The sequence below is a fragment of the Arvicola amphibius genome, chromosome 8 (assembly GCF_903992535.2).
Source record: "Arvicola amphibius chromosome 8, mArvAmp1.2, whole genome shotgun sequence".
Taxonomy (NCBI): Eukaryota; Metazoa; Chordata; class Mammalia; order Rodentia; family Cricetidae; genus Arvicola; species Arvicola amphibius.
Genome location: NC_052054.1, coordinates 111454635 through 111481243, shown reverse-complemented (window position 1 = coordinate 111481243; position 26609 = coordinate 111454635). Strand labels below are relative to the sequence as shown.

General features: G+C 34.9%; 1 protein-coding gene across 2 annotated transcripts in view; it reads right to left on the bottom strand.

Moving 5' to 3' along the window:
• Positions 1-26609, bottom strand: part of Cul3 (cullin 3) — an 83721-nt gene that overhangs the window by 7702 nt on the left and 49410 nt on the right. For both annotated transcript variants that reach the window (XM_038339166.2, XM_038339167.2), the window contains 10 exons: positions 18722-18882; positions 17145-17259; positions 15686-15914; positions 12263-12408; positions 10556-10732; positions 9394-9564; positions 8757-8864; positions 7572-7696; positions 6954-7050; positions 5604-5738 (listed from right to left, as the gene is read on the bottom strand). In XM_038339166.2, coding sequence (XP_038195094.1) covers positions 5604-5738; positions 6954-7050; positions 7572-7696; positions 8757-8864; positions 9394-9564; positions 10556-10732; positions 12263-12408; positions 15686-15914; positions 17145-17259; positions 18722-18882 — 1464 coding nt within the window. The remainder of the gene's footprint in view (positions 1-5603; positions 5739-6953; positions 7051-7571; positions 7697-8756; positions 8865-9393; positions 9565-10555; positions 10733-12262; positions 12409-15685; positions 15915-17144; positions 17260-18721; positions 18883-26609) is intronic.

The following is a 26609-nucleotide window of genomic DNA, read 5'->3' as shown; positions in this document are numbered from 1 at the left end:
TGTCAGTAGGATAACTGAGAGAACTGCACACTCACATGACTTACTACATATACATCTATGGAACATGAAGTATGTAAGGTCAAGATTCTGTGAAATGTTATCTCACACATACATATCTCTGTTTCAAATAATGTTTATTACTATTGTAGACATTACAAACAATATATGAATTAACAGAAAGCTAAATAGGTCTTATTATTAGACTATAGATGGCTAGTTCTAACAAAAGTGATACTGAAAGATTTGAAAATACTATATTAGGTGATATCTTTATGTTCACATATCAACTTTCAAATATATGCATTTACCTAGAATCTATCTTCATATAAGATGTGATATAAAGGTAGTAAAGTCCCTTGACTATCCTCTAATACCTCCAAAAATATTCAGACTGACTTAAAATGATAAATTTACCGTATCTGAAGTATTAAAAAATATAAACCAATTTGTTTCTGGGTTCTTATTTTTTTCAAACAAGTTCTTCATCTATGACTTTTATCATAATACCAGCACTTGGGAGACACAGGCAGGAGGTCATGAATTTAGACACCTGTCTGGGCTATATGATAACTCATCTTGAAGGAATATATTTAAAACAGAAAATAATTTTATGCTTTGTTATTAAGACTCCCCAGCACCAATCCAAGATCCATTTCCTTCCAGTAATGTTTTGTTTATAGGCTGGGCAGTAGTGGTGCACACCTTTAATTCCAGCACTTGGGAGCCAAATGTAGGAGAATCCCTAAGTTTGAGGCCAGCCTGCTCTAAAGAGTGAGTTCTAAGACAGCCAGAGTCACACAAGAAACTCTGTCTTGAAAAATCAAGAAAGAAAAAAAAAGAAAAACAAAAGTTTTGTTTAGTCTTGTGCACTTTCTTATTCACATAAATCCTGGGATCGGTTTATCAAGTTCATAAAAAAGAAATGTTTTAAATTTCTTTGAACTTATAGGTGACTTAAAAAAATTGACTATATAATATGTAGCCCTCCGATTTTAAAACCTTCCATAATTTTTCCTTTTAAAAGCAAAATTGATATAAATCCTGGTATAAATCCTCTATTTCTTGCTGCAATGACTATATTATGGTTATGATTCTTGATAATTCTTTTCTTCATGTCATAAGCTATGAAAAGCTTGCTTACAGAAACTGCCATTTTTCCACACCACTATTCTGAGAACGTTTTCTTGTGATCGTCACATACTATTAAGCTCACAATCAAATAATATCCATAAATGTAAATGTTTATTATTTCACATTTATCACTTTCACTTTTTTCTTTTGTTAGTAATTCAAGAACCTGCAGAGGAATTGTGGTAGCAAAGGTAGGCATAGCACCAATCCTCAATGGTGCTGTCCTGTTGTGATGTTTAGAACTCTCTTTATGACAACAAGAAAACTTTCATCCTATTTAGATGGCTAAGAGGCCTACATTTCAGCAGTGAATATGAAGACTGACTTTAAGCAAATATTTTCAATATATCTGTTGAAAGCACCAATTGCTTTTTGCCTTAAAATGGTGTGTGGCAACTAAACATTTGTGTAATATCCTATGATTACAATTTAACTGTCTTAACACATTATTCTCATGCAGATCCTTCTCTGTATTCCAAGAAGAGTACAACATAGACACATACATCATTTTTCAACATGCATCTGTAACAGAGCTCACATCTTTTTCCTTTTTCAGCTTTGGTAACACAGTTGTGTCATGTAGAGATTTATTTCAAGAATTCAATGTCTACTCTGCTGTGTCTAAATTCTTTATACAGTTTCAACTGTACCTTGTTATATTATATAATCTTCTATATCCCCTTTAATTATTTTACTAGTTGATAAATATTTAGGGACTAAGATTACGCACATCTATTTTTCTATCAATATGTTAAAATATTTCCTTCTAGCTTGTGGCATTACACTTACCACCACTGATGACTGCTATCCATTTCAGATGAACTACACCCTTTCCCATGGAGCTTCTCTGTGTAGCCCTGGCTCCCCTTGAACTCAAGAGATCTGCCTGTCTCTGCCTTTCTTGTGCTGTAAAGGTGTGTCATCACCACACCCAGCACTGGATGTTTATTGCCTTTCCACTTCAATTATATTTGACATTAGGGTTCAAATTAGCTCTTATAATTGAGAATCAGAAAAAAATTTTAAAAAGCATACTATAGAGCCTTAATATGAGAATTACTACTCATGTTGCTTTCAAACCAAATATTAGTTACTAAAACTAAGGATATAAGCTACTATTCTATGATCCTAGTAACTATTTTAGATTACAATGATCTTTATTAAAAAACACATAAGAAACCTCAACAACTTTATTACTATGGATTAAATGTGACACTATAAAATTATCTCTCTTGTAAGTCAGTTCTCAAGACAGCTTATAATAATCTTGGTAGTGCTGTTTTTAAACATTTTTGTTACATTATGCATTTGCTGGGTTTGTTGTGTGTGTGCGTGCTACAACTCATTTGTAGAAGGTTAAGTTAGTTCTTAACTTATACTATGTGGGTCCCAAGGATCAAATTCAGGTCAGCAGGCTTGGTGGCAAGCACATTTATCTGCAAGCACGTTAGCCCTCTGTGACATTTCATCAGACCAAACTGACTTGAGTGACCAAACAAGAAAGGGAGGGCCAAAATGTTTGAGTTCCAAGGCTCTATCAACAAAGACAGTGAGGCTTCTTCTTAGGGCTCTAGGAATGCAACTAAGGCACTATACTATGTTAAAAAGACCAAAAGATCACAAACAAAGGCCTACATGGAAAGAAACTACAAACTATAGACTTTTACCAATAGCCAAAACAAATCTGCCACCATGAAAAAAACACCTTGGAAGTGTAAAATCCCAGTCAAATAACTGGATTTCTAAGTTCAATCTGACCATTAAATACAATCTTGCCAAGGACCTTAAGCTAAAAGGGCATAAGCCACATTTACAACAAGTGACCTCCAGCTACACCTTAACTCAAGGAAACCAAGAGCTAGCAGACTATTAGTGGGTGTTCTAAGGCACGTCGATTGGGATTTCTTATGTGGCTAACCACCTTTCTGAATTCAAAGACGTATAAAGTATAAATTTTAAAAGCTTCCTTTTTAAAATTATGAAGTACTTAGATCTCCTCTAATTTCTGTGAAAGGATTGGCTCATAGAATTGAAGGGACAGATGTAACACACAGTGTACAACCCGAGTTAAGTGTCATATATCTTCTCACAATGCCTTAGTTAGACCCAAAGGCTTTTGAGGCCCATTATACTCATGGAATTCTACACAGAAAATTCAGTGTGTATGAAATTAGATCAATGGCAATGTTAGAGCAATTTTTCTCTCTACTTAACTTCTACCTAAAACAAGCTTGTTAGCATCAATGGATCCCAAGTTGGTTGAAAAAGAAAAGCTACCTTCAATCATTACAGTTAATACAGCAATTCCATAATAGTTCTAGAAAATAAATTTGGAATGTTCTTATTTTACCATATTTCTTAGTTCTTTAATAAATTAGAGCTCTCAAAATCAACCTTAGTATTTATCAGGTACAACATACTCTTCATAAAATATTCATGAAAAACTTCAATTAAAGAACATCTACTAGAGCTAGGCAGCAGTGAGTGGGGTACACCTTTAACCTAGGAGGCAGAAGTCTACAGAGCAAGTTCCAGGACAGCAAGAGTTAGCCAGAGCTACAATAAGAGAGCAACCCTGTCTCAATTATGCCCTGCCAAACAAACAAAAACCTAATCACCTTTTGGAACCAGGAATATAGTTCAGTTGGCAGAACACTTGCCTAGCATACAGGATGCCCCAGGTTTGATCCCCAGCACCACATAAAGCTTGATGTGGTAACTCACACCTACAATCCCAGCATATCTAAAAATTAACTTGAAAATTACCATATTTAAATATAAAAACTAAAATTATAAACTACTTCTGAGAGCTAGAAGTAAATCTCTACAAATGTCATGATAGGAAATCATTTCTTTAGACCTCAAAGTAATAAACTATAATGAGCCAGGCACAGTGGCACATGCCTTCAATCTCAGCAGAGGCATGTAGATCTCTGAGTTCTTGGCCAGGCTGGTCTACAGAGTGAATTCTAGGAGCAACACAGGTGGTACATACACAGAGAAACCCTGTCTCAAAAAGCCAAAAAAGAAAAAATAAAGCCATTTTAACTGAACTTTAAATATTAGTAAGTTCTCTTCTCAGAAAAAGCAGCAATAGATTAAAAAATATTGTGTATAAACAAATGTGGTTTTTTAAATGACAACGACCCCACAGCTCCTATGTCTGAATACTTTGTTCTCAGTTCATGAACTGTTTGGAAAGGATTAGGAAGTATGGTATTGTGGAGGAAGGCTTTTCCAAGGGATGTATCTTTGGGGTTTCAAGAAACTAGTACTTTCTGTCTACTTGTGGATCTGGAGTTCAGCTATTCCTGACACAAACACCTTTGCTCTCCCTTTACTGACTCTTAATTTGCTGATGAACTTAAGTCCAATTAAATGTTTTCTTTTACAAGTTTCCTTGGTCCTGGTGTTTTGTCACAAAAATAAAAAAGTTAAGACAATGTGATAAAGCATTTGTATCTGCAATTGTGTGTGTGTGTGTGTATAGATATACCTATGTAGCTTACAAACACATAAAACATGTGCAACATCATTAAAGAAAGATTAAGTTCATGATACAAATGAACATAAACTAAACTGACTAAAACTACAGACTGCAGAATATATGGAACAATTTAGGGCAGCTGCTTAAAAGTTAAACATTCTCTCTCTCTCTCTCTCTCTCTCTCTCTCTCTCTCTCTCTCTCTCTCTCTCTCTCTCTCTCTCTCACACACACACACACACACACAAGACAATCTTAGATGTAGTTTCTGAGGAGGCAGTCACCTTTCTCTCTCTACCTCCCTCTCAAAGGTCTCTCACAGGCCTGGGGCCCATCTCCCCAGTTCTGGAATTATATTTAAGTGCCACCATGCCTAGCTTTTTTTTTTTTTAAACATGGTACTGGTTCAGGTGATGAAACGTAGACAACTCAACAAGTGAACTGATTAAAAAAATGTAGCAAATACACAGGCAGTAAAAAGAACCAACTACTGATACTATATAACAGAGATGAATTTAAAAACAATGAACCATGAAATCTCAACAGAAACAACACATACCATATAATATTTACATAGAGTTCTATAAAAGGCAAACAACCCACAGAAATAAAATATTAGTTATTAGTTATTTGGCACCAAGAGTGATTGGAGGGAATTGGCTGTAAGTAGATACAAAGAAATATAGGAGGTAGCACTCATGACTGTGATAATGGATACAACACCTACTTTTAAAACTTAGCAAGCTATGTATGTATGTATTCATATAATATAAAAACTATATCTAAATACTGTCAATTTAAAATAACAAAAACAAAACACACCCCAGTAATAAATGATGATCACAAAGTTTAATGGATGAATTTTATGCAGTCTCTCCTAATTGTATTCAAAGAGTGTCTCTTAAGTTAACTCCACTAAGAAAGGCTCAAGTAACAATAGTTAGAAACAATACCACTGGTCAAAATGTTTATTACTATAAGCCATACCTCAAATGTGTATTTCTCTCTATTATTAAACAGCATTAATATGGTCATCTGGAAAGTGGAGACTTGCAGTATGTGCTTCCGAGTATTAGAACCAGTTACTTGTGCACCACCAACACCAACTTCAGATCCATCTTCCTGTTGTATTTTTTCAAAAAACAAAGAAGACATTATCTCCTATCAACTTTAATCATAATTTCAGAAATAAATTCCATATTCTCCTCCCATTCAATAAATATTATAACCCGTTTCTATATAATAGAAAGCCTGCTTAACATTCATGTACATGTACTGTGTGTGCATGTACACACACACACACACACACACACACACACACACACACACACACACACACGTTTAGTAAGGGACTGTCCCCATTTTCTAGCAAATGAACACTTCAATGTAGTCAAGAAGTGTTTATATACTTGAAGAGATAACAGTGCCAAATATTTTTTTAATTACAGAAATTATAGAGTACTGCATCTATGTTAATTACATATAAAAACAACAATATTTAAACATGCATTTAACAAAACTAAAAATGCTTTGGTGTCATACTGACTCAATACATGAACAAGTCTAGGTTACAATCTAGATTAAAACTTCTTGATGCCTAAATTGACTAATTTTCAACTTTAAGGCTTGATTCAAACCAAGTAGTAAGAATAAATTATCAGTCTAGACCTCAAAATTTTTAAAGATTACTTTTTGAAAAGAAACAAATTACTTGTACTTTCTTTCTTTCTTTCTTGCATGCATGCATGTTATTTATTTATTTATTTATTTGGTTTTTTCGGGACAGGGTTTCCCTGTAGTTTCTAGAGCCTGTCCTGGAACTAGCTCTTGTAGACCAGGCTGGCCTCGAACTCAGAGATCTGTCTGCCTCTGCCTCCCGAGTGCTGGGATTAAAGGCGGGTGCCACCACCGCCCGGCTTTGTACTTGATTTAAAAAATGACTCTACAAATATTTGCATGTCTTGTAAGTATCAAATGCCAATCTCCTGGTACTAATTTACTGGAAGAACTAAAAGACAGTATTTTAAAAAGGGGTACTTTGCTTTGTATGCTCTTAAAAATCAACTTACATATTTGGCCACAGGGTCTCTGTCTTAATCTTATAAAATCTGCAATTTTCCTATTATTTTATTTTTTAAATTGAGAAGACATAATCTTCACATTTTCAAATGCAGTTAGCAAACAAAAAGAATACAAATAATAAACAGAAACAGAGATTTTAAGTTTTCCAACTTACGAGATGGAAGTGACAGCTATCCTCACATCAACCTAAATCACACAGAAGCTCTGTCCACAAATTTTTAAGTTACTCTGAATACTCCAAGAGTCAACACTTACCTTTTTAACTGGACCATAAAAGGTGGCATTGAGATCTGCAGAACCCATGTGATGCTGGAGTGTGAGCTGTCGACCACTGTGTTTGGCTAAGTAGAACCTGTGACAAAGCAAACTCAGTTTTAAAAAATTATACAATTTACACATCTGAAATTACAAACTGTGAGACAACAACCGTTTGCAAACATATAGATAAGAGACATTAAAAGATGGAGGAGGCCTTTGGGTTCTGTTCCCGTTTTTTTACCAGAAGAGGAAAGTGAAAACAGAGTAGACTGTTGTAAGATCAATGCAACTTAATTAGGTACCAACACACTCAATCATTCCTCTTGCACACTTTGACAAGGCCAGCTGTTCAGAGGACTTTCTCCAGTCTATCCTAAGCCAGTGACCAACATAAACAGTGCAAAACATAACAATTAACATATACTAATGCCAAAGGAAGGACACTGACACTCTTGTGAAGTTCTTTTTAAGCTGTTCTTACAGGCTAAAAGTTACTAATATAAATTCTTCTGAATATGAAGTTTAAAGTAGAATATATTTACCATTGATAAGAAATATGACTAATGTGAAAGCAAAATTCAAATTTAGTTATTTATAGAGATTTTTAGGTGTTACCTTCTAAATATCTCAAAAGCATGTCTTGGTGCTGGTGGGATGTTGCACTTTGGTGTGGCTGACTGAGTGGGCCAATATCCCGTTGTGAGAACCCGGACTGTGAGATCAACGCCACCTAAAGATACCTATACAAATAGAAAGAGATGAACTACAACAGACTAGATTCATTACCTACCCATACAGTCTCTACTGTAATTAGCAAAGTAGTTTCAAAGTAGATATCTTCACGTCTAGAATCTAATAAAGAAAAGAGATCTTAATAATTGATCTGTTTAATTAGTTTTCCAAGTAATTATAATCATTGTCTAAGCTGTTAACTTAAAATAATAAAGACGATTCTTAGATGTGAGTAGAATCATTTTAGACCGAACTTTATTTTCATCTATGCTTTGAACATTTTTACCTCATTAGATAACTAACATTAGCTGTAGATCCAGTGTTATGTATCTGTTTTCAATAAACACCTATCTATATGATAGATGCCAACTTCAATGAAATACATACTAGCATTACTCTTACCGTTAGGCTTTCTGCCCTCTTAAAAAGAAACAGGAAAAAATGAACAAACACTTGTGATTTCCTATAATACTACAAGTAATCACATGTATTCTATTTTTATTTTAGAGCAAAATATTTGTTGTATGACTCCTGAAAGTAAATAAAAGGACCACTGTGTTGAATAGATTTCAACAAGCCCAAACCCTCAGAAGAGTTGTATTCAGCTTGAAGATCCACAACATTCTAATAGAATTCAAAGACTTCGGGATGCTCACAGTTGCTTTGCTGATTCTGATGCTGTCCATCAAATGCTTCCAACACAGGGAAAAGCTTAGGAGATTTAAAGTAAACTTTAAAGGTCTGCAGCATAAACAATTACATTTAAAGATTTCCTAAGTTAATAGTTTTAATTATGTTTATATGTATGTCTGTATGAGTTTGTGCACATGAGTGCAGTTGTCCTCATGATACAGGAGGGTGTCAGAGCCCTTGGAGGTAGTAGTTAGTTGCGAGGTGCCTAACAGGCTGGGACCCAATAAAAGCTCTTAATCTCTTTGTTATCTGTCCAGCCCCAATATTATTTTTAATTGTATGTCTAGAGTAGCTTCAAAGTATATGGACTATATATAGACTTTCTATATACAAAAGAAAAGATTCAACATTTGAGAAACTAATGCAGTCTCTTACCCCTGTTGCCTGTAGATGTTGCCTGAACTCATCCATAGTTGTGTTTGAGATGCTCATATCCCTAAACATTCCTTCCAGTTTTGATGTGAACTGACACCCACACTCAGTCTATGGAGAAAGAACACAAATACATACAAATAAATAGTGGACTTTTCTAAGAAAAGATATAGAAACAAAGACTTTCATGTTATTGCATCCCTGATTATCTCCCCTCAAAGTCTTTCCACTTCACTCTATGTGTGTGGCTATTAAACTTTAAGGTGTTTAAGAATAACTTCAGGATTTAGTTTTAAGTATCATTATCAGGCTCTTTCAGAAATTCGAATATACTCCATGGAAAGTAGGGCCTGAACTCTGACATTTTCTACAAACATCTCAAATGATTCTGGTACAGGTTAGTTCAGAAACCGCTCTATGCGACAGAACTTGAGAACTTTGATGTTCTATACTTTGAGCAAGTGAAAGCAAAGCACCCTCCGCCCCCACCCCACATTCAAACCAGCCTACCCTGAATAAGTCTGGAAGTAAACATTCAAAATCAAACAATTTCTAACTATATGTTGATGTTGCTGTGTTCAACCAACCACACAATTAACATTAGATAGGCATACTACATTCATTTTAAAATAAAGCTTACCTTTAATTTAGAAATCATATTTTTTTCAGAATCATCAGAAACACTTTTATTCGTGAGCAGTCTCCTTGCCAGGTGCTGTTTATAATAACGTTCAAATACATCTTTTTCTTGCATAAACCTAAAAAGGACCATAGCCTTATCCAATATCGTTTCTACTTCTTGTTCTGTTAGCTGCAAAAGTAATCAAAAGACAATTTAGTTTAAAAACTACCAAAATAGTTAAGAGAAAGGACATGATTTGAGAATGTGCTCTACTTCATTCATTCCTGTACTCTCTAATGTATTTAAAGAGTGGAGACTACTCAGATGGGACATTAATTATTAAAAGGCTGGACTAAGAACAGATGAAATTTCATTAACAAAGGATACATTAAAACTTCCTGCAGAAATTTACATGGCCATATGAGATTTTTTTTTAAGACTTCATTAAAAACCTCAAAATTGGTAGACATATGGGTAAATAAGTAGTGGGTTGTATTATGCTTGTGATTTTAGAAAAGAGATTAGAATGAATGTGAATTCTTTGCAGACTGTTAAGTTTGTTTTCTAATTTAGCAGTAGCCCCCCTCAATCTTTAGCCATTTGCTGCCTTTTTCCTTTGTCTCAGAATTTCAAAGATGAGGTTTAAAAAGACCACATGTGATCAAAATAGCTTAATTTGATTTTTTATGGTTCCAAGTGAGTTCCCAAGGTCCCAGAGATGAAACTTAAAATTATGCTTCAGTATGTGGAACTTTCAATATATTTCAGTCTTCCAAGTACACCTTCAAATTCCTCAAAAACCAAGCCCTGCTTGATATCCTACACCCAGAACCAGATAAAAGCAAGCAACAATCTACAACTGCTGTCAAGTTTTCCAGTTTTGTCATCCCTCACGCAACTAGTTTCTTAGCTACAAAGGCAATTATTTTAAAATTACTGTGATATTTGTGATTTTACTTTTAGGGGAATTTTTAACAAGAAAAACTATATGAGATGTGTATGTGAAATGGCAAGCAACTTTTAATATGTGTAAGACTTTAAACAGAACTGTCTAGTAGACCACAGCATATAAGCACAGTAAAGAGCCATGCTTCATTTTTATCTGTAAAACTTCTTAATTTTATTTCTGAACTTTAGATTAGGAAGTAAAACCTGCATTTTCCAATATATTACTACTTACCCCTTTGACTCCCTTTTTCAGCTTATCATCAATAAATAATGAGAGGTATTCAGGAGACCTGGAGTTGAGGTTTAGGAAATACTCAAAGTCCCCAGCAATAGTCTGTTTAAAGAGCCGGTCATTATTGAAGGATTCTTGGAGGAAGCGATCAAACCTACTCTTCAGATCCAATAAGCCCTTACAAATAAAAACAAATTTATGAAATATTATAAAAATGTTCTAAGTAAAATAACTTTGTTGGTAATTATGAGTTCAATGTTAATTTTATAGATTATTATTTTCCAGTTAGTTTCTAAGTTCTAATGTTAGTGATGATAAGCATTCTACCTTTCATATACGTGTAATATTTCAAAATCAAACAGGGTCCAAAGATGGCTCAGCAGGTAAATGTACTTGTTGGACAAAGAGGATAGGAGAGAAACGACTCTGTCCTCTGACTTCTACAAGGCACACACATGTATATGCATCTCCTGCCCCCTCCACACAAAAATAAATGAAATATAAACATTTTACAACCAACAAAAAACCACTACTACTGTTTCTCCTCACCCTCTTATCTGAACTAAATGGGGTAGCCGAAGAGTATTAGTTTTAAAAAACACTGATTATTCATATTAAAACAACTTAGAGTACAATTTAGTCAAAGTACTGTTTAAAAACATTTTGGAGATTTAAGCATTTAAAACACAACTTGTTATTGCTGGGTCTTGAGGAAAATTGATTATAATTTTCTGAGAAACCGCTATACTGATTTCCGAAGTGGCTATACAAGTTTGCACTCCCACCAGCAATGGAGGAGTGTTCCTCTTCCTCTGCATCCTCTCCAACATAAGCTATCGTTGGTGTTTTTGATCTTGGCCATTCTGACCAGTGTAAGATAGTTATCTCAGAGTAGTTTTGATTTGCACTTCCCTAATGACTAAGGATGGTGAGCAATTCTTTAAAGCACAAGGACATTTGCTCAACTATGCTCATAGCAGCATTATTTGTCATAGCCAGAACCTGGAAACAACCTAGATGCCCCTCAACCAAAGAATGGATAAGGAAAATGTGCTACATTTACACAATAGAGTACTACTTAGCAGTAAAAAATAATGACATCTTGAAATTTGCAGGCAAATGGACAGAACTAGAAAAAAAAACATACTGAGTGAGGTAACCCAGACCCAGAAAGACAAATATAATATGTACTCACTCATAAGCAGATATTAGACATAAAGCAAAGGATAACCAGCCTACAGTCCACAACCCCAGAGAACCTAGACAACAAAAAGGACCCTAAGAGAGACATACATGGATCCATTTAGGAAGGAGAAAAAGACAAGATCTCCTGAGTAAATTGGGAGCGTGGGGGGCAGGGGTGAGGGTGGAAGGGGAGAGGGGAGGAAGGAAAGAAGGGGAGTGGGGAAAACGTGTACCTTAATAAAAACAGTTAGAAAAGAAATAGAAAAAAAAACATAACGTCTTTTCTTGTATTTCAACACTAACACACAAAAATAGTATACTTTCTGTTATTCAGATTAAACAAATCTTGACTAGGTTACTAAAAAACAAAAAACAGTAGCTGAGTCCAGTTCCCTTAAATATGTAATGAACACCTTGAAATATTTAAAAATACTGAGTTCGGTATATAATACATACACTTAGCAAAAGTGATCCATAAAGTACTTGCTAAATGCTTATCATGAATGCAAAACTTTTATCTACCTGGATATAGTCAACAGGATTCTTCCCTTCGCCTTCCTCGGAAACAAGGGCTTTTCCTTGTTCCCTCAAATAAGAACTCATACATTCACACATTGTCTTCAAACCATTTGGCACACGACTAAATAATTTGTACATGCAAGCAAGATCTAGAATTAGAAAATAAACAGACTGGTCACATTAAAGATTAAGGTAAAAACGTGGATCTGTTCAAAAAAGTTATCAATTATCATTTGCTGCCCACACAACTAATAAAAGATGCTGGTTAGTTGAAAGCTACAATTTTGTGAGCTACAGTGCTTGACTAGATATGATGAAAGCACCAATAAAAGTATCTTGGCATATTTACTCTAATACAGAAGGAACTCAAACAACAGATATTTGAACTTGTACATAATTCATCCTGTTACTCTACTGTAGAAAAACAGATGCCGCAAATGTCTGCTAAAAGCTGTAACTAGAAGTCACTAGGAAGAAATCTAAAACCAATTAATGAACTGACAACCATTACGTAAATAAAATGTTATTAAAATAAGACTTAGTAGTGCACTGTATCTCATAGTAAATTTTTCATAAAACTTAAAATCTACATATTCATTTTTTAAAAATATTCTTACCCCGAGTAATTCTGGGCAATTATTAGTTATTTTCCAATGACACTGTCTATATTTCTATTTTAAATAATGGGTATACCACACTGCACTGTTTAATTTTAGACTCTGGTCTTCACCCACTTTTTTAATAGCATTTTTAACACCACCAAATGCAGATCTTAAATAAGTTTCTTCCATATGCCCTGTGTTGCTCCAAAGAGCCGCTTATGGGGAGACTGTAATGTCAGAAATTTATGATAATAGACATTTACTGTCAGAAACTTTTGGAAATTGTGTCAGAATGGCAATTTTTAGGTCAATGCTGGCCTACCATCTTCTATTGAGCACTAGACAATACATATTTTAGGCTAAGAGGTCATAAGATACTAGACACAAAATCAGTTTTGTCATCACAGTAAGCAAGCATTCAGAGAAAAACATGAATGATTGTTCAAATAAAGCTTCATAAATATTGAAAATTTGTATGAATCCTAGCATATTATTCTCATTCTGCTATTTAATTTTAAAAACCTGTTAAGAGGTCAGACTTGACAAACCTTAATTGTCTACCTTGGGCCTTATTTATAAACCAATTAGCACCTAAAATTAAAGTTGGTGTCTCTTACATAGGTCACTAATATTTGACTCACTGACTTAATCTCAACATATATTAACACATGTTCTTATTTGTAATACATTCCCAGGGTAACCTATATATGGCAAATCATGTTTGTTTAATAGATTATAACCAAAGTTTTCCATAGTCATTATAATGTATAATAATTTACAAACTACATCAAGCTCTGCATGCCAAATACCTGTAACAAACTCTTTCTAAAGTCTATTTTGTTCCTATGTTTTAAACTTTACTTATTTGTACATTTAAGCTGTATATTAATCAATATAATCTTACTACATTGCTTGATTCAGTGTAATTAAATATATGGGCTATTAGACAATGTGAACAAGTAATTGAAAGTTTGACATTCAAAAATTATGTGTCATTTCTCTACACTTAATTAAAAATAAGTAAATAATACCATTTGAATTTTCATACTGCCGTATGTATCTAATCATTAATGATCATTTATTTTCCACTCACAATAAGCGAACTATTCTTTCACTCTTTGATTTATGAGAATAATGAAATTGTGTCTGACAACAACTGCTGATGAGCAAGGCCCACCACAATTAAAATTCTGATTAAGCTTCTAGTGGTAGAGCAGGGAAGTTAAAGACAAATTTAAAATCACAGGTTAGCTACCTGCTAACAACACTAAGAACTAAACAGAGACAAACCAAAATAGCTATTCCACTATTTAGAGTGCTTGCCAGAATTCACAACATGTCTCCATGAAGCTTAAAGAAATACCGTCATTCAAGCATGTCCAGAAATATAAAACACTTCCCAGGCCCTAAACTCAATTTCCATAAATGTAGCTTATACAAACAGCCAGGATTTTTTCTTTGGTTTCATTGTCAGTGGTTACCTTTTCAAAGTAGCAGCACATCGACTTCCGCACATGTATATATACACACAACAAATAAATTCAGTAGAACTGTTTTTGAAAAAATGTTATCATCTGACTTAGACAAGTATCTAAGAGTGCTATATTTTAGAATCTAGACACAGCAAATAAACTAGACAACTGGTTTTCTCAAAAAAGATTTATGAGAAAAAAAGAAAGCACCCTTGTTAATAAAAGTAACTTTGGGGTCTGGAGAGATGGCTCAGAGGTTAAGCGCATTTCCTGCTCTTCCAAAGGTCCTGAGTTCAATTCCCAGCAACCACATGGTGGCTCACAACCATCTGTAATGGGGTTTGGTGCCCTCTTCTGGCCTCCAGGCATACACACAGACAGAATACTGTATACATAATAAATAAATAAAGATAAAAATAAATAAAAACAACTTTGTATGTAGGTTTTTCTTTTAATCTACCACATATTTAACACTATAAATGAAAACATAAGCCAAGGATTCCATTAGAGATTAAGAGGATAAATCCTCTTTTTCTGCCAGTATTTCTCTAACCCCATCCCTTCTAGGTCTTATCTTTTGATAATTGTTTTTAAAAAGCAAAACAATAAACTTTTCCCTTTCCTTATTTAGTTCATACAAACAGGTAGTATGACTTCTTTTATTAATAGTAAGCAGCTAAAATGCTGTGATTTTTTTTTTTAATCACAGAAGCAGGAAAACATTGACGGCTATTAAAAAATCACCACTCTCATGTAAAATACAAGCTTCAAAGCAAAGCACCAGAACCAAAAACTTCTTGCACAACATCATTTTCATAACCTTTCAAGGCAAATACGGCATATTAAAATTAACAATGACTGGTATAGTTAATGTATTACGTCAGAAAATGCTAACATTTTTTACTTGCCTACTAGGGTTTTCTAAATATTCTAATGCAGAACCACAAGGACACACAAACACAGATGAAGGCAGGCAGATGGACAAAAACAGACACAACCACCTTGTATGAACGTCTGCGAGACTAGAAAGCACTCACATTAACTGGCATTTAGGAAAATACATATATGAAGAAGGAAGCCACTGGCCTGTAGTTAAATATTACACTTCTTAATCTTTTGTACTAGAGAAAAGGAAATGAGGAAACAAACTACAAAAAGCATAGGAAAATGCCACTGAATTCAGGAAATTCATGTATAACACAATGTAAAGCTCTATCATTAACCCCACCCTAGTGCTAAATGGGGTAAATTATTACTATAAAACATAGCTTTTTTGAAAACTGACATTCATAAGTTAGAATTAAAAGACTGATGGGAAAGAATAAAGATTTATTTTAACTGATGACACTTACCTTCTGTCTTTCCGTTTTTCAACATATGTACTAGCCCAGAATTCTCCATTTCTACAATAGTCTTCATGTGCTTGGAAATGAGTTCCCTCTCAACCACCTTGACAATGGGCTCTTCGGTAGATTTGTCAAGGCAGTGCATCACCCGCTCTATTTCCTCATTGATCCTAGCTTCTACTTTCTTTATATACACCGAAGCACTATTTTCGGCTAAAAATTTCTGGCTTTCCATCTGCAATTAAGAATTTTAAAAAGCATAACAGAAAAAAGTTGTTTTATTTGAACAGGGTTTCTATAGTATTTATAGTAGATCATACCAAGTAGTGTAACAGCTGAAGACATTTCATTCAGTTTCTTACTAAATTAGGCTTTAAAGCATTTATTTACATAAAATTAAATTAACACATTATCTGTAAACATTGTTTTAAAGATCTGCTCATGTACTCCATACAAATTGAAGCATCTGACCCAAGTCAGCAGCTGAACTTCTTCCATTATTACTGTAAGCTGTAACTACAAAGATTTGTGTCATAGGCTTTGCTGACACACCACTGTAACTGAAGTCCTCCTGCCACCCCACTCCCAAGCTTAAAGTACATATATATGCGATTTGAAGACAAGAACAGTTAAATAACTAAATTCTGTCTATCAAACACTAATCTTACTGATTTCAGAGTCAGTAGTGTCATCCCAAGATTTTAATGTACCTGATAATAACACTGACTGATACATCTAAGAATTACATAGTAAGACATGCTGATATATGCTATACAAAGAATTTCTAACATTCTCTACCTAGCAAAAATAGTTTTAGTCTTTAATATCAAGTTCCTAAGAACAGACTTTAATATACTTAACAAAAACCTTGGTGAGACCATCTTCAATCATAATAAACAGTGCACGTGTGCTTTTAAGCAAGCTTGTAATACACACATATGCATGGCACTTCAGCATATTTTGGAGATGATATGGTGTATGTGGATTTACAGTACTTAAATAAATACAATAAAATCTTAAGGGTATTTCTAAGCTCAGTTTTGATTTTTGTATTTTTTAAAATTTATTTCTTTACCATGTATATAATATTCTGTCTACATGTATGCCTGCAGGCCAGAAGAGGGCACCAGATCTCGTTACAGATGGCTGTGAGCCATCATGTGGTTGCTGGGAATTCAACTCTGGACCTCTGAAAGAGTAGCCAGTGCTCTTAACCTTGGAGTCATCTCTCCAGCCCTTACATTTAGGGTTTTTTTAACCATACAATGTTAAAGTGGAAATTTTTTTATTATTATTAATAAGCAGTTCGCTGATGCACAGAAACATGAAGTAGGGGTTCTAAAGAGGTTTCTAGTTTTGTATCATTCCCCACAATGGATTCTAGCAACACAAATCAAAATGTTCAGACTAATTAACTTCATTGAACAATGTTATGATCATCATAAGAGATCTAGCTATTGATTACCTGAAAAAATTCTGCAGACATTTCCAAAAAAGGAGCTTCAAAATCTTCCTCATAGACTGATCTTCCTTCAAGACCTAAAATCATTAACATCTGGCAAGCATTTCTTATTGCTCCTCTGTCAAAAGAAGTTTAATTAATTGATAATCAAATATATTAAAGACATGTAAAATACATAAAAGTTGAGAAATACCTTTATACACAGTTTATAGTTTTTTATCCAAAGGGGAAACAGTTTTGTCCAGAGGAGAGAAAACTCATTTATGAAGAAATAGGTATGGAAGCCCTCGGATGGTGGTGTGGCCCACACCTTTATATATCCCAGCACTCAGGACGGCCCAGATGGAAGGCGGGATCTCTCTGAGTTCGAGGCCAGGGCCCTCAGGCCCGGGCTACAAGAATGAGTTCCCGGACAGGCACGGCTCTCTACTAAAGGCTATAGGAAACTCTGGCCTAGAAAAAAACAAACAACAAACAACACACAAAAAAGGAGGAATAGATATGTTGAAATAACTTTAGTCACAAAGTCCCATCTTGATATGAAGCTTTTTATCAAATTTATTCTCCCCCCACCAAAATGTTTTAGCAAAATATGCTTAATGACAAAAATTCTAATTTACTAAAAATACAGGGGTAGTTTAATGGGATACAACTGGAAAGGAAAAGGTAAACAGGTTAAGTTATTAAGCCAGATAGCCGGACAACCTACACCTAAAATCATGACAACACATTTTTTTTTTAATAAATTGCTTTTAGGCAATCCTGATTAAACACCAAGTTCAATCAGTAAGAACTTTACTAGCTCACTCCTCCTCTGAAACCAAAGAGAGAAGGAATCCCAGATGTTTCAAACTCCAGCAGCACTGTCACAAAAATGGTAATATCAAGAAAAGTGATAGTGGAAGACATGGAAATGGTTCTGGGATGTTTTAGGCTACACGCAGTATTTTTCTTTAAAAAAAAAAAAAAGAAAGAAAAGAGTCAAAAGCCTATCAACGCACAATGCATGTGCTTACAGGTTAGGCTTCTGGGGAGCCTGGAGAGGAAACACCTGTGTTGAAAAGTTCACTACTGATCTGTGTCCACAATAAGACCACACTACTGACGGGTTAGGCTACAGATGCAGCATTGGCATGAGTGAGGTCCTGGGATCAATTCCCAGGAATGCAAAGAAAACGAAGTGTGTGTGTGTGTGTGTGTGTGTGTGTGTGTGTGTCTGTACACATATATAAATAAAGAGGAAGGAGAAAAAAATTTAAAGAGTCCTTAAAGAATAAAAACCAATCTAAGAGACTAAAAGTGTATTACATAGCAAAGAAAAAAACAAAACAGCCCCCCCCCCCATCCACAAATGATGGTTTGTTTCTTCCAATATGGGAAATCAACTTATTTAAAAAAAATAAAAATTAAAAAAAGCTTAAGATGGTAGCCTTAGATTCTAGGTAACTTAAAACAGTGAAAGTCTTTGAAGCTTTTAATAAGTACTGAAAATTGAAGTTTTTAATTGTTTCAGTGAAATTATGACAATCAGCTTTAAGATATAAACACTAAAAAACCAAAAGTAAAGATATATGGTATACCTGTCTACAACTTCTCCTTTCCGTTCTCTGGCAATCATATCCAATAAAGTTTGCCGAAGATGATCCCTAATACACCCATAACGTACAACTTGATCTCGAAAAATTATTAATCCCAAATTGTAGACATTTTCTACATTATTTTGTTGTACATACACACGGTCCTGTAGTAAAAATAAAAACAAAATAATGTTAAGCAAAATTGGTGCGAATAATCATAAGAACCTACAACAAAAATTATTTCAAGTACTTTTTAATTTCTAGTATCTCAAGTTACGTAACAGTAAATCTTTACAATTCATGATTATTAAAACAAATTTAAAATAACTTTTTTCTACTATACAGCTAAAATGGGCAAAATGGAAAGTCCTTTTAATTACAACAAATCTTTTGTTTCAGCTAAATTATAAGCCTGTGGAGTATTAAACAATTATAAGGAGACATGCCAGAGAGCCAATGAAACTATAAAGAATACCCCAGAAGCTTAAGCATAGATATGTAAAATTAATATTCATTTATAGCAAAAGGTTGATGTGTTAAATAATTATTGTTAAGACAAAAGTTGCAATTTGTAACATGTATCAAAGATATACATGTGTTAAACTAGTTTACTAGATCTTCAAGTAAAAGAGAAGACAATAAGATAAGACACACTGAAATCTTTGCTGAGTGGCAATACCAAGTGTTTTCTTTACTGCTTTATTCCTGAGAAGGAATTCAGCCCGGGGGTGGGCAAGAACGTTTTCACAACTTATTCCAAGAAGAATCTCCCTTTGTTACTACACTGTTGATTTTATGTAATACAGTAATAATGTAGTTCTAATCATTTAAATCCCTCCAAGAGTTCTTTGTTTTTGCAGATGTTTCCATGTAATTTCAAAAAACTGGTTATAATTAAAAGGGGCCAGGACTTAAAAAAAAAAAAAAAACATTTCCAAAAGACATATAATACATTAAGGACTAATTTTAAATGCTGTAAACTGAGGATTAGACAGTTATGTTTAAGCCCAACATTGGTAAATATAGACTGCAAAAAATGTAAACAAAATTAACAAAATTGCTGCTTTTAACTGGTCTTTCAAAATCCAAAACCCAGACATTTTAAATAAAAAATATTCTGAAAGGTATCTTAAAAAGTTCCATAAGTAAAGCATTTCATTAGCACAGGGATAAACGGCATTTTAAATCTATTTGTAGTTCTCCTCTAGAAGTTACTCCTAGCCTAAGCAGTCTATAGTAGACATGAACCTTCCCAGTCTTGGGAGGCAGACCATAGGGGCAAAAGGGAGAATAAAACAATGGGTACCATCCCATGTCTGTTCTTTCACAGAGCTGGGTAGGAAGTCAGATCCTGTTACTGATTTTACTCATAGTTCACTTTATAAACCAAACTGTAAACACACCACCTATAATACAATATCTTAGAATAGTTTTTCAGACCTTGCTAAGAACAACTATAAAGACTGGCTAACAGTTTTTAAGAAAGCACTACTTGTTTAAAAATACCAATTATGATAGGCAGATCTGTAGGAGTTAGGTAGAGAGATGCAGTCTATCTATATCTTTAGCCAGGTGATCTTCATGCTAAATTCCTCCCTCCAATAACTAATTAAGGTTGAGGGGTCCCTATTATTTCCAACAGGAGATACTTAGCTCTATCCACAGATATTAAAGCTTCTACCATTTTAGCAAAATTCATCCTTTTCCTCCTGATGCCTCAAATGCACCAAAGACACCTGTTCTACTAGGATATGAAAGATCAAACTCAGAATACAAAAGCATGTCTAGAGGTGCCAAAACACACTATGCTAAAGTAGTTTTTAAGATAGCGACCCTGTTACAGAGTCAAGGAATACCTCTGGTACATGGTCCAAATAGTTTTATTATTCAAGAAATGGTATTAAAAGCCATGCTACAGAAAAGCAAGTTAGAGTAAGTGGCTACAGGTTCATGAAGTAATAATCACTGTGCAAAAGGAGGGAATTTTCAGTTCTAATATTCCCATCTAGTGTTCATTTTAAACAATGTTTGCTTTTAAAGATTAAACAGGTCATGGGGGTGGTGGCATACACCCATAAACCGAGGCTAAGGAAGAATTTAATGTTCTAGGTCAGTCTGGCCTATACAAAGAGAAGCTAGCCATCTTAAAACAAAAGGTGGGGTCCTGGAGTTAGCTCAGTCTGTAAACTTGCTTGCTGCCAAGACTAATGCCCAGAGTTCCACTCCCAGGACAACACGCGTAAGGAGGAAAAAGAGACCCCAGCCCTCCAAGTTTTCCTCTGACCTCTGTATATACATAAAATAAGTACATGTTTAAAAATTTTTTTAAAGTGCCAAATAAAAGAATTCAGTAGAATATTTAGGACACAAATTCTAACGAACTTTGGGTTATATGCATATGGGAAAACTCAGTTTTGTACATGGTTAAGTCTTTATGAAACATCTGACTTCTTAAAGAGCAATAGTTCCACACCTTTCACAACTTAACAACACGCTAAAGAGCCAGAGTAGTCATGTGTTACTCACCTATACCTTCCTGGCTGACCTCATTTATGGCCAAAGTTACAAACGCTCTAAATATCTGTGAAAGTTGATGTGGTCAAGCAGGTTAATTAAACTCAGTTTCTCACATGAGCATCTCTAACACTGTTTTCATTCATTTCTTACAAGAGAAAAAAACTTTACAAATACTAAATATTTATTCTGCTAGTAAACAAACACTTCAAATCACACTTTCAAAATACCCCCAAACTAAGTACTCAATAACCAGTCTGTCAGAACATGTTTGAAGAAGCCTCATAGCTTAATCAGAAGGAAATCTGACAAAAAGTAATAGAAGTTATTTTCTAACAAGGGTCCTTTCAAGCCATGAAATAGAGAGGTTAAAAAGGCCTAACACAATGAAGACAGAAACAACAGTAAAAAAGCAGAACACAGAAAAGTTTCTTCTACAGGATCAGAGAAAGGGGTCTAATTAGCTAATAGATTACAAAATGAACCAAGTATTTCATTTTGTACAAAGGTGAAGTGTAAAATAGTAAGCCGTACACTTCCGTGTGAACACTAATAAACTTAGTAGAAAAGCACAAGATGTTTCATTAAACCACTGAGGATAGGCTCAAAATCTTTCACAAGAATGTGAAAAAATTTAAATAAATAACATTCTAGTTGTTAAGAGAAAAAAATCTTGTAATTTTCATTCAGGAATTGTCTACCAAAATATAAAATAAATGAAAACCATGTTTGTGTAAAGCTGTAAAATTGTGCCAAATCATAGTAAAATGCATTATTCTCTACTGTAAAATTTTATAATCCATGAGTAGGAGGAAAAAAAGTAAAACACTAGGAAATAATCTCCATGTGAGTTCAGAAGACAAGAGACATAATTCGGTGTTAAGAACCAGGGAGATGGTTCAGTGGTTAACAGCACTGGCTGCTTTCCAGAGAATCCAGTTCAATCCCAACCACCCACATGGTGGCTCACAATGGTCTGTAACTCTACTCCTGGGGATCTGATACCCTCTTCTGACCTTGGCAGACACTATATAAATGTAAGGCACAGACATCCTTGAAGGCAAAAAGGAGCATGGATTCAAGGAGCACAAAGCACTTCCTTCAATCAGTCCTGTTTCTGCCACTTAATAAATTATGACCTTTACAATCTGTTTTATCCATAGATTTACCCTCAAATGGCAACCATTTGCAATACTGACAATAGAAAGAACTGGTAAAGCTACCATTTTTGCCTTCAAATTTAAAATAAAAAACCTCTAATAAAATAAAACTAAGCCGGGTTTTGGTGGCACACACCTTGAATCCCAACGCTCAGGAGGCAGAGGCAGGCAGATCTCTTGAGTTTAAGGTCAGCTTTTAAATTCTAGGACAGCCAGGGCTATAGAGAGAAATTCTATTCCCAAAAACCAAATGAATGGATGAATGAATGGATGGATGGGTGACTGAATGAATGAGAACTCAGCAGAACAAACAAGAGCAACAAGTAAATAACAAAACATTAAGTGGTGGTCAGGATGCAGTAGAAAATAGTATCAGTATCTGTCAAAAGATTAAAACCAGAGTTAGCTGATGATGAGCAATTGTGTTTTGTACACACTTTGTACACACCCAAAATACAGAAAGCAGGGTCCTAGAGGGGTGTGTGCATTCCAATGTTCACAGCAGCAATTTCCAATTCATAATTTAAATGACCATTGATGACTGGATGGGACAAACAAAATGTGGTGCATATATAAAATAAAGTATTATTCATACTTTTGGGGTGGGGGATCCCACAGCATGTAGGAGCAGGTACTGAGTCGGAAAAAAAAAAAAGCCCACAAAACCAAATACTGTATTGCTCCACTTACACATGGTACACACAGCAATCAAATTCACTAATGCAAAGATCAGAATGGGGATTGGAAAGGTTATTAACAGGTAAAGAGTTCTAGTTTTGCAAGAATTTGACAAGATGGTGTTTGCCAGGTATATAAAGTAAAGGCTGAGGAGCTGTGTAGTAAGAGATGTTTACCGTCATATACCCAGGCAAGTATTTTATTTTTATTGTTTAACTACTTTTAATGCTATGACTACTTAAAAACAATAATAAAACATACATTGTGAAGGCTAAATCATAGTGCTTAAAATGGTGCCTGGCCCACACTATGGACTATGAAAGTGTTGTCAGCTATCATTAAATAGATTACTTATCTACTTATCACTGAGTAATGTTGTTACACAAGGCTGCTATCTCCTTTAGAATCCCTAAAGAAATGTGATCCACTTAATACAAATCTATCCATGCTCCTGTTTTCTTCCCTTTTCCCCATTTCCCAGATATAAATCTTGCTGTTCACCTTTCGATATTAAAATAGTTCCAAGTTTACAGTTAAAAAAAAACCCTGAATTTTAATGATCTAACCAACACATTCTTAAATAGATTCTACAGATGGCTTCGCGCCCCCTACCATAAAAAAAAAAAAGTCTTGTGTGGTAGGTACATAAACACACATATGTCTATTTTAGGAGGAAGGATCCAGGAATTCCAGCCATTTGCACTAAGAACTCTCTGGTTCCCAAAAAGCACCAGGGGTCTTATACAATAAATCTGGTTCATAGATGTGGAAAAACAGCTCACCAGAGGGTTAAATAAATAAATTAATGACCAAAGCAGAAACCAAAGCCAAGACTCTCTTAATTCATCATTAAGCACTCACTGTTTCAAACTTCTCGCATAATTGGCAACACTCCACTCCAAGAACGCTCTATTCCACATGCTTCATCAAGGAAATTGTGCTATAAGGACAAAACCCCTCACAGAGCTTCAAACCAGACAAAATCCCAGTACTGAACTGAGAAGGGTACACACAAAGTGCCACCTCTAGCCAAAGCTATTTCCCAATTGATATCTGCTAGGAAAAGGGGAAAATCAGTTTTTTCCAATGGAGGTTACTGGGTACATCAACCACACTCCAGGGGAAAGGCCCATGCCCAGGAGTAGTTGGCCATTCCAGTCATTAGTTTTCCAGGTAATTCAAACTGAAAATGAAATGCCCCCAATAGCCCCCGGTATCTTGTATCTTCTAAGGTACACATAAGGAAACAATGACTGTGGAGCTGGAGTGTAAGTTCAGCATGAAAGTGTGCCTGCTCATAGCAACTCTAACTCCGCTACAGGTTACCTGATACTTTCTTTGATCTCCAAGAGCAGCAGGTACAAATATATATATGCAAGCGAATGCACACAGAAAAAAAAATAAATCTAAAACAAGCAAAAAAAAAAAAAACCCCAACAAACAAGAAGCAAATTTAAACTAAAGCAGTTACAAACTCTAATGTCTTCACCTGCTAAATAGGCAGTACAAATCTCACTTCTCCCTGTAAAGGCTGAAGGACCTATGTGAAAGAGGAGGTGGAAAGATTTTAACAGTCAAAGGTGGCAGATGACTTCAAGGAAACTGGTTTCCAGAGACAACAAAGATGGATGTCAAATGTGACAATATGCACAAGACTTGAAAAAGCTAAAACCAGAAGAGAGGAAGGAAGGAAGGAAGGAAGGAAGGAAGGAAGGAAGGAAGGAAGGAAGGAAGGAAGGAAAAAAGGAAGAAAGGAAGAAAAAGAAAATTCTCAGCTCAGAGAAGAGGATCAAATCCCATCCTAACTGGGGAGCTCTGGTATTTGATGTCTGCTAGGAGAGGAAAACTCAAGTCATCCTTAGTACTATCTATGGACTCACAAACAACTATCTATGGACTCACAAACACCTGGTATATTCACAACTACTCACACCCAGGAGTACTTGGCCAACACAGAACAAACTTGATACATAACGAGAACATGAAGTTGGGAGGGTAGGGAAGTGGGGGAGAATCTAATATGATCAAAATATATTGTACAAAATTCTCAAAAATAAAAATATAAAATAATACATGTTAAAATTACTTCATTTCAACACAAATACATTTTTTTTTTTTTTAGTCTAAAAATGTCATTTCAGAGCCAGGCAGTAGTGGCACACAAACAAACAAAACTCGGTATATTTTAGCTAAAACCAGAACAGTGCATATATTTAAAAAAACATGAAACAGGAAAATGAAGGACATAAAGATAAAACGAAAATCTGGCTATGGAATGAAGCTAATTGTTTCTGAATCTAAAGTAAAACTTTAATAAACATTTTGAAAAGGCAGTCAGTTGGAAAAGAGCATACAGTATACACTGCTGGTGCGTGTCCAGTCTGCACAAGGAGCTTGCACTAGGTTATGACACAAGGCTACACAGGCATCCACGTCCCTGACCTCAGTGCAGCCTCGTAGATAAGCCATACAACACTGTTAGGACAATAGTCCGCCTTTTCTGAAGATTTGCTTTCAGTGGCTTCCAATAAATGTAAAATTTTAGAAATAAATAATTCCTAAGTTTAAAATAATACAGCGTTTCCGTACATGAAACCTCACTGTCTAACTCTGACCTACCAGACCCAATCAATGCTGTCTATAATTTCAATACTGCATTAGTCAGTATCCACAACCTCCACTTATGAACTCAGTTTTCAGGTCAACAAGTAATTCTTTTATTCAAATAGTTCTTATACTAAATAACAGCTCCAAATTTCAGTAAGTGATGGGATGGGGTATACACCATGACTACTATGAATGTTGCTAAACAACAGTTCTGAGTACAAAGAGAACATACTTTCAACCAACAGGCATAACCTATCAGAGACCACTAAGAGAACTGGCCATTTTGCTTGAGACAGGGTCTCATATAGCTTAGGTTGGCTTCTAACAAATTTTGTAGGATAAGATAACCTTTAACTTCTGATCCTCTTGACTTTGCCTTCCAAAGGCAAGTATTATAGGTGGGTCACCACTAATTCCACACCAGCTTTGACAAGAAATTTCAAAACTTTAAGTCAGAACAAAGACAAGGTCAGACTTTTTCAAAACAGAGGATTATGAGAATTCTCAGAGAACTTAAGTGATATGATTTTTGTGCTATGGAGAAAACAACAAAAACAAAACAAACTGAGCAAACATACAACAAAAGAACATCTGTGGGTTCCTTTATACATATAATAGTGCCTAGTGGATGCTTTAAGACTAGTACGTACGTATGTACGTATGTGCGCGCGCACACACACACACACACACACACACACACACACGTACTTCTAAGACTAGTTACACCAATTTTAAGAAAGAAATGAAGACGATTGTTTGCCAATAGATAGGAGCCCTAAGAAGAAATCAGATTCTAGCAATGGGAGACATAGGGAGAAGAGATTAAAGAAGTGTCAGGTTTCTATATGGGCAACTAGAATGACAAATATGAGTTCATTTGGAGATGCCAAGTTTGAATGTCTTGTAGACGATGAAGGGTGCCATCAACTAAA